General features: G+C 48.4%; 1 protein-coding gene across 3 annotated transcripts in view; it reads right to left on the bottom strand.

The window, feature by feature from the left end:
• Positions 1-2388: 2388 nt before the first annotated feature.
• LOC113576138 (SH3-domain kinase binding protein 1) overlaps positions 2389-9292 on the bottom strand; it is a 38262-nt gene continuing 31358 nt past the window's right edge. For all 3 annotated transcript variants that reach the window (XM_027008086.3, XM_081717978.1, XM_081717972.1), the window contains 12 exons: positions 7513-7588; positions 7325-7419; positions 6486-6587; positions 5877-5928; positions 5100-5171; positions 4531-4690; positions 4240-4298; positions 3891-4000; positions 3412-3561; positions 2969-3198; positions 2759-2822; positions 2389-2603 (listed from right to left, as the gene is read on the bottom strand). In XM_027008086.3, the coding sequence (XP_026863887.2) occupies positions 2565-2603; positions 2759-2822; positions 2969-3198; positions 3412-3561; positions 3891-4000; positions 4240-4298; positions 4531-4690; positions 5100-5171; positions 5877-5928; positions 6486-6587; positions 7325-7419; positions 7513-7588 (1209 nt within the window). In that variant the 3' untranslated portion in view covers positions 2389-2564. The remainder of the gene's footprint in view (positions 2604-2758; positions 2823-2968; positions 3199-3411; positions 3562-3890; positions 4001-4239; positions 4299-4530; positions 4691-5099; positions 5172-5876; positions 5929-6485; positions 6588-7324; positions 7420-7512; positions 7589-9292) is intronic.

Genomic DNA, 9292 nt, shown 5'->3' with positions numbered 1-9292 from the left:
CTGTTTAGTGTTGCCTCCATCCTTGTTAGTATTATGTATCAGATATTCCTGGTTCCCATAGGCCTTTTACAGTGATGGCCTAGATTCACCACCAAGTTCATAGAAGACATTGATTTATTACAAACACCTTGTAGAATATCGACCATCTTTTGCCACATTCAGTTTGTTAGCCATCCTCCAGCATTTCATCAGTGGTTTCTGACCCAGTTTTAACCCAGCAGTGTCTTTGACAACATAACCTCAGCAACTCTGCTGTGCCTGATACATTCATACCAGCACAACACCCACTGTCATGTCAGTACCACTGTGTTGACACTATCCTGCCCCCCATATAACGTCCTGTCAGCGATGGTACTGTTGCCACAAACATGCTGAACACTGAAGGAGGGTGCCTGACAAACAGTGCACAGTGACAGATGGGCTACAGCCTGGAACTCTGCACCTATATGATGTGTACCTAATGAAATGGCCAGGTTCTAATAACCTGGTGGGTGAGTGTAGTGTCCCCGTTCTGAGAGAGTGTGTTTTACTTGCCATTAAGGTGCTTGACTCCATATGCTGCTAAGAGTAATAAGAGGTTAATAGTGCCCACTGGAGTGTTAATCTCAATAATCTGTCTTTTCTTACAGTTTCTGTTTGAGAATAATGTCTCACTTATTCTCATTTCACATGCAAACTGATTATATGAAACACATGTTGCCTACTTAAGCAATATTCATAAAGATTTGCACTTGGATGTTGTTTGGCTGATTTAGGTTTTTTCTTTTTTCTTATGACATGCTGCCACTGCCACAATAAAAAAAATATTATCTTAAATCTTAATCTGCTTGAATCTTCTTATGTTTTGGCCCACAGTGCTTGTATGATGGCTTCCAATCTGGCTTTCAAGCAAAATTTGACTTTAAAAATCTCCCAAAGATGAAAAAATTCTTTCAAAATGAAAAACAGCACATAAATGTCTCATGAGACAAACTCATATGGCAGTGGATGCTGTAAGTGCCGAGAGACTCCACTCCAGCGTCTTAGACTCATTCCAGTGTCTTAGACTCACTCAAGTGGTGTATTAGACTCACTCCAGTGGGATCTATGGCCATACCTAATCCATATCTCACACCGATATCCCTCCTGAATAAGCTCTTGAAGGCGACCCTGTTCTATGACTCATCTGCCTGGCTGGCCCTGCTCCTGGTTACCCCACCACACAAACAGCCCACCCCACCGCCTTGTCTCTGTTTCTCAGATCTGTCCCCTGCCAGCAGGCTGGAGCAGATGATTTCACCTCTGCTCTGCAGAGAGACAGAGCCATCTCCAGGCATCAGTGGGCAGCAGGTAGCGCAGCGAAGTCCACTTTACACACAGCCAACACAATAAAGAGCAATGGAGTGTTATGGGTTCATCTAAGTGCATGTGTCTTGCATTTAGAACAGGGCGTGGTGGGGGGCTGTACACAATGATGTTCAGTGTGTGTGTGTGTGTAGTGATTTATGGAGTAGGACTGGGCATACTCTGTACAACCTTGGGTTCATATCAGTGCATTAAAGCTGCCTTCAAATATCTGAACTTCGATGCATTACATAATCCCCCTTTGTTCTCTAATAACTTAAAACTCAAAACAATTTTATCTGCAGGAAGAAGTGACCGATGTGGCTTATCCAACTGGTTCTACTGATCCCAGATAAGAGGGTTTTGCCAATCTTACTGTATTTATTTGCAATTCTGCTTCATGGTATTAAGAATATGTCTGAATTACTGAATGAATCTATTTAGGTCTTCTAATGATTAAGGGTGATCCACAAACCGACCTAAAGATCATTTCGGCATATTCTTTTTTTTTTTTTTTTTAATAAAATTTGCACACATAAATGCATTTTTAGTACATTAAAATATAAAAGTATATATAGACTTTCTCAAAAGAAGAAACAGCATCAGGAAAACAAAACGTGAGTTTTCTCATTGTCATCACTGACAAGACAGAAAGAGAAGAAATGAGTTTAGAATACTCCAAACAGACAAGGCCTCGGTGTGGGGATGCCGTGGTAATAGCATGAGGGGCGCAATTAGACACGCCCACAAGAATAATGAGAAAAAGCAACAACGGTGAGGCAAACTAAAAGAACTTAAGGTGAACCGTGCGGAAGTCCAATGAACCAGCTTCACCTCATTTTTGCTAATGTGCTGAGTTTTTCCATCAAAAGCAGTGCTACCAAACCATCAGGGTGACTGGAAACTCACCAATATTAACAGTTTCTGCAGACTGCTAGCCCTTCACCATGGCCAAAGCCATCGCCTGTCACATGACCAGGGTTAAGTTACGACCAGGTACTTAGGTCTGGGCGCGGTTGCACTTAGTCCATGCATTACATAAAAAGCCTAATAAAATAAAATAACATCAGACAAACGAAAGGGGTGACGTTGGAAGAGGGGAAAACAGTTTCTTGTTTTCTCTATGCTGTTGTTCTTGGGTGTCATCATTCATTTTTCTTTTGGCACAAATTAGTTTGGCTCCGGCTCGGGTTTGAACTTCAACCAAAATGTTGGGGGTTGTACATCCAGCTTGAGTGCATTCATTTGGATAAGAGTTTCTTTATGTGTTCTACATCCATCTGAAACACAGGAAATGAATTACAAGTTACTTACGCATCCCTGCTACCTCAAAGCCAATGATGCAGCTTTGTCTTACAAAAGTATGCAGGAACCAGAGGCGGGTTCTGGGCCTCCTTGCATGAGCGTCAGAGAGATGGTGTTGACCCCCACTCACCTGCAGGGACAAACGGATCTTCTTCTCCTCGTCCAGCTCTCTCACTAACTGCTTCATCTCTTGCCTTAGAAAGCAGAGGGAAAAAAACCCACCACCACAGGAATCAGAACCCGGCGAACCGTACAGGTCCGAATTCTCGCAAGGCAACGTCTGCCACTGCTAACGAAGCTCTGCGGCCACGCTCCCCTCCCGAGTGCCCCCTTCTCTTACTTGTGCTGGCTCTTCATCAGCTCGACGGTCGCCCGCAGGTCTCGGAGCTGCGCCCTCAGCTCATCCAGCGTGGGGGAGCCCTGCTCGCCCTTCCCCCTGCCCTCCATGGAGGGGGAGTGGGGCCTCAGGGTGGCGCTGCCGGCCTGGGCCGGGAGGAGGGAGGCCCCGCCGGGGCCGGAAGACACGGAGTGGGTCAAGGGCTTTGGAGGCAGGGAGGACTTATCAGGGGTCTGTGGAGAGCACACACGGAGGCTGGAGAGTCATAACACGGGTGGACGCCATTTTCAGTGGCGGGTGGCGGGACCGTCTAACACTTTTGGTCCTTCCTTATTGTCTCAGTGTCTCAGTCTGTGAGTGTTTTTTCAATAGGCTGCCCTCTCATGGTGGGACGGAGATGTGTAACGGGGAAAGAGCATGTGACAAGAGTAACGGGTGGGGCTTACCGTTATGACAGGCACTGCCTTGGACATCTTTCTGGAACTGTCAAGTGATTTGGGAGTAAAAGAGTCCTGCTCCTCTTTCCCCTTCTCCCTCTCTCTTTTCTCCTCTTCCAGAGAGGATGACTCCAAGAGATCAGGACTGGATAGAGAGGACTGAGGAGGGGACGGAGAGAGAGAAAGAGAAAGAGAGAGAGCGAGAGAGAGAGCAGACAGTCACAGATAACCCACAGACACACAGAACAGGAGGATCTCATTCTGCACACATGGCAGGTGTCTCTCGCGCCAGAGGCCTGAACTTCCATTGCTGGAACACTTTAGCTGCTGTAAGATCACATCTGCTGTGTGCGAGCAAGCATGAGAGCACTAATTACCTCTCAGCAGAAATGAAGTTATGTCTAGAGCTCTGGAGTGTGCGTATGTGTGCGTGTCGCCACGTGAGAGAGAAAATCACAGTGTGCGTGTGCTTGTGTCGGAGTACTCACGGATGCGAAGATCTGCGAGCGCGGTCGGCGGTCCATCACGCGGGGCCTGGATGCCGTGGGGTGGTTGAGTTTCTCTGTGGAGGAGATGATGGAGTCGAAGTCGTCCACATCTTCTCCACCCAGCAAAGACACACATGCACGCACATGGGACAACACGCACAGGAACACATGGGACACAATCACAGGAACCTCCCCACGATGCCACCAGGTAAAAGTGGAAGTGAACAGATGCTGTTATTTATGAGGATGGTGATATGATTTACAGTACAGTTACCGATGGTGAACAACGGTGAAACACGAATGAGAGTATCATATGTATGTGTGGCAGAAAGTCCACCATGTGACTCACCTATGTCATCAGGTTTGTTGGAATGAGGCCGATCTTGAGTGAAACCGGGACTGTCACCCCTACATGATCAACAGGACGAGGGCTGAAGGCTTAGTGATTTACATAATGTGCAGGTTATAGAACATATTACACACTGATTTGTTTGTATATTTGGTGTATATCTTGCCCACCTTTTGATATGTTCTTAGCCGGTAGAGTCATACAAAGACCCACAAGGAGCATATAAAAGTGTTTTCTTGAAGAAGTGTAAGGGTGAGAGGATATGTGGGGGTGAGTGAAGGTGCGACTGACTGGATGTTGGGCATGGCGGGTCGTTCGGGCCTCTCGGGACGTTTGGGTGGCAGGGAGGAGGGGCGGCTCAGGGAGTTGTTGTTTTTCGGGGGCAAAGGCTTCTTTGGAGGCACGGCAGGCAGGGCTGGCTTCTGGATCTCTGCCAACTTTATCTCCTCACCTACACATCATCATCATCATCATCATCGTCATCATCATCATCGGTGAATTTATCCATATGAGCTAAAACAGATAAAATCACTGAGAGGACGTGATCTGCTGTGAGTGTTGTCTGCTTTGTGCTTTAGCAAACACTGATCAAACAGGAAAGGAACGATTTAACAGCCATGAAAGGCGCCTTATATCTGCGATACGGAAGCAGGAGTCTCCCACACTTAGACAGTCTCTCTTTCTCCCCTTTCACACACACACACACACACACACACACACACACACACACACACACACACACACAGAGCTGTATTAAGCCTGTGTTATGGCAGCCAGAGCAGGCTCAGAGGCGAGAGCAGGGTTAGGCATTGAGGTGGGGGCTGGAATGAGCTTCTCCGAGCCTCACACCTCTCGGTTACCTTTCTCCTCCGTTCTCTGAGGGAGAGACTCCGGACGCTCGGGGGGCACCTTTCTAACCTCTGGCTTTTTATCTGGAAAATAGCAGACACAGCACAGTCAGGAAGGGAGTCCTGCAGTACAGGTGGGCGGCGGGCGGATGGCAGGTGGGACAAGGGTGGGCGATAATTTGGCCTGATATCTAGAGCAGCATGGTGCTATGTTCATACTGTGCTGCTGCTTGCTCTTCCTCATGATTTTTTAAACACACTCTCTCTAAATTTCTCTCTTTCTTTCTCTCTCTCTCTCTCTCTCTCTCTCTCTCTCTCTCTCTCTCTCTCTCTGTAGTGTTTTCATGGAGTAGACTGTATGGATAGAAGTCCAGAACTGCTGCCATGAACCCCAAGCTTGTCAACTCTCATGATGTTTTGTGGAAAATTTAGCTCCCACCTACAGACTCACAGGCGGTTGGCCGGGAACAGGTGTCCATCTCAGCCACAAGGGGGCACCAAACGCTAAATTACAGTCAACTAATCTCTGTCATCGTCTTACTGAGATTTTAACGCTTCATTGCTCATCCCAATTCTTCCACGTTAGCTTTTCATTGAAATGGACAAAACTAACACTAAATCAAAACGCATGCCTGTACAGAACAAAAATATCAAGAAGATAATCTAGATAACATGAACAAACTGAATAACACAGTTAAAATGAGGTGGTCAGCGAACATCAGGACCCAAAGCATGAGAGAGTAGATAGAAGAGGAAAGAGGAAGCAGAGACCTGAGGAGGATGTGTTACCTGTAATGTGCTTAGTAGCTGGAGCTGCTGGGGGAGGCGGCTTCTTAGGCCTCTGTATGATGTAGACATGTAAACACACACACACACACACACACACACGCAGACACACACACGCAGACACACACACACAGACACACACACAGACACACGCACACACGCACACACACACACACACACAGACACACACACGCAGACACACACATGCAGACACACACACGCAGACACACACACAGACACACGCACAAACACACGCACACACACACACACACACACGCAGACACACACACGCAGACACACACACACGCGCGCGCACAGACACACGCACAAACACACACACACAGTCACAAACACACACACACACACACGCACACACACACAAAGCAAGCTATTAAAACAGTCCCTTTAGGCAACACACACTTAGATATCAAAGGGCATTATCAGGCACATGTGTAAAGGAAGGCAAAGAACACTGTGTGTGTGTGTGTGTGGGGGGGGGGGGGGGGGGGTGTATCCATGTCTCTCACTCTGACCAGAAATTGAGGCCTTCAGCGACATATGAAGCCAACAACTTTCCCAACAGCAATGGGTGGAAGACACATGGGGTCTCACCTCTTTCTCTGTCTCTGGAATGAACAGCTTCACAAAGTTGTCAGGAAACACACCCTGTTTACCGTTCAGCTCCCCTAGCCACCAGCCAGCATCAGCGCATTCCTACACACACACACACACACACACACACACACACACACATTATAAAATGACGTTTGGATAAGAATACACTGGCTTGGAGGGAAATGGAACACATGCACAGCCTTGCGTCTCGCAGAACTGGATTTAAACGGAAAGGGCCACTTACGTCTGCCCACCTTCCCCGTGCCCCTGAGGCACACGACTACGGTCTTCCATTACCGAGCACAGTCTGTGTCAGCCTGGCTCCAACTACAACTGCCTCGGCTGGGATGACTCTTAACCCCGCCCAGACACGGACACGCAAAAACCTCAGCAACCGTGCCGACACTCCTACCAGCGCAACACACACTCATCGTCCGCGATGAGCAAGGGTCACCACTCTCATTATTCTTGTCCAGCAGTGATCCTGCACTCAGAAACTGACCAGTAATGAACAGAGTGGAGGGTGGTTGGCACGGCAACAGACAGCGGGCAATATAAACCTATAAGACTTGTGAACTGTCCAGTGGGCACACCCTGCAGTGCTAGCACTGGTTTCACAAAGGACAAAGTGTCTGCAACCACTAAGACAGTACAGATAGCTGGTCACTGCAAGGGAAGGATGCTTTGTTCCTTTCTCCCACACACACACACACACACAACACAAAAACACACACAAACAAACAAACAAACCTACAGTTGGATTCATTATTTTCGTTAACTTTTTAGTCTTAAACAGCATATTCGGTTCTCCTTGGTAATGAAACACTTTCACTCACCTTACTAATAATAGTAACAATGTCTCCCTCTTTGATTGACAGTTCATCCTCATTTTGGGCATCATATTGGAATAGCACTTTGCAGAATTCCTTTCCTGTAAACGGACCCAAAACAGAGAAAACCTTCACAAGCCGGTATCGATTCCACCAATCAGCTAGCACCAAACTACAGGGCCTCGTCCCGTTACCTTTACTCTTGCTGTCAGGCTCTGTCTTCATGGTTTCCTGGGCAACAGCTGGGGCTGCTTTTTTCGCTGTCTGTTGCTGTGGAAAGAGGAGAAGGCCTGTTGCTAAGCCCCACATACTCGGGCAGACGCCCGCGATTTTAAACACCCAGTTGGCCTGCGTCTGAGTTCATTTTTGGCAACTCTGCGACAGACAGCATGTTGCAATGTTGCCTACACTGGTGACGTGAATAGAACAGGAGGCAGAGGAAGTTAGAGAGCGAGCGAGAGTGTGAAAGGGGGTTGGAGGGAGAGCGTGTGAGTGAATGGCCCACTGTGCATGTGGTGATGCGCAGCCTACCTCTTTCCAGCACGACTCGTACTCCTTGCACAAACATGAACTGGGGAATCTGTTCCAACCCCACAGAAAACAAGCTCTTTAACACGGAGCACACCCAGTGCAGCCCATGCACACACACACACACACACACACACACACACACACGCACACTCACACACGCACGCATACACTCACACATGCGCGCGCGCAAGCACACACCCACACGCCCACACACACACCCACTACTCTGTTCACTCAGGAAGAGCAGGCCCTCTTATATCTCCCATCCCTCCACCCTCTCTCCTCGCCCCCCCCGTCTCTCTGTTGGGACGCCCCGTGACGGAGATTAAGCTAACGAGAGTCATGTGGCTGCTTAGGCACTGCGTCTGAGGAACATCTGGATCCTAGCTGGGCCCTGCAGGGCTCGGCTGCTCTGGCTGGTTACACGGGTCTGTGCGTAAATCCCCGCCACGACCCTCACTTCCTCGACACGCAGACTACATCCCCCATGTGCCCCTTCGGCGCTGTTGGAAAAACCACCACACCACGAAACACAAAAGCTCGAGCATCGCCGCCAACATGCTTGGCATCGAACGGTCTAACCCCAAAGCCCTCGTCTGACACAGCGTCCTCAGGGAGGCGGAGAAACAGAGGGAACAAGGCAAAGGGGAGAAGAAGAGGAAAAGGAGTGATAAAGACAAAAGAGCTTGATACAAACCAGCAGCTCTCTTTATGTGGGTTCCCAGTGTCCTTTGCTTGTTCTCCACTCACAGACACACCATATCAACCAAATCCTCCGGAACGAAAAACTTGTTGTATGTGGTGAGAGAGTGTGGGCCTATGTGCATGTGTGTGTGCGCGCGCACGCACGTGTGTGAGAGAGTATGAGCAAGATGGACCATCCACAGCTTAGAGGAACTTTCAGTCTCGCTCTAGTTACCACCCTCCCCTCCCCACGCCAAGTCACATGACCCCTTCGTGAGTTACTTCTGCTTTAAGCAAGCCTGCGCTCGGAATCAGCAAACAGCAAACAGAGAGAGAGAGAGAGAGAGAGAGAGAGAGAGAGCAGGGGGAGGAGGGAGAGAGAGGGAGTTGGAGTTGGGGGCAGGGTTATGGAAAACACACTGTCAAAAATGTGGCCAAATTTGTATGTGGGTAGTCTAGTCTGACGCACTGGTAGCTCCCCTATGAAAGCTGCATTTCCATACTTCCACAGGAGAGCAGAGCTATTTTTTTCCCATGAGAAAATGCCATCATGCTTTGGCACTCATTAACAAAAAATCTTGATGTCACATCCTGTGAGCTCAACGCAAACAGAATAGGGTAGCTAGGAAAGATTTCCTCCTTCCTCGAACCTGAACAATATGGAGGATGAAGAGGTGACAAGCAGAGAGGAAGGAAACAAGGCCTGCAGCCTTAAATGTCCTTCCTGAGTGAGGTACAGTGCCCAAGCTTGTCTGTCAC

The sequence above is a fragment of the Electrophorus electricus genome, chromosome 1 (genome assembly GCF_041902795.1).
Source record: "Electrophorus electricus isolate QZ-2024a chromosome 1, ASM4190279v1, whole genome shotgun sequence".
In the NCBI taxonomy this organism is placed as follows: domain Eukaryota; kingdom Metazoa; phylum Chordata; class Actinopteri; order Gymnotiformes; family Gymnotidae; genus Electrophorus; species Electrophorus electricus.
This window is presented reverse-complemented; position numbering and strand designations above follow the sequence as displayed.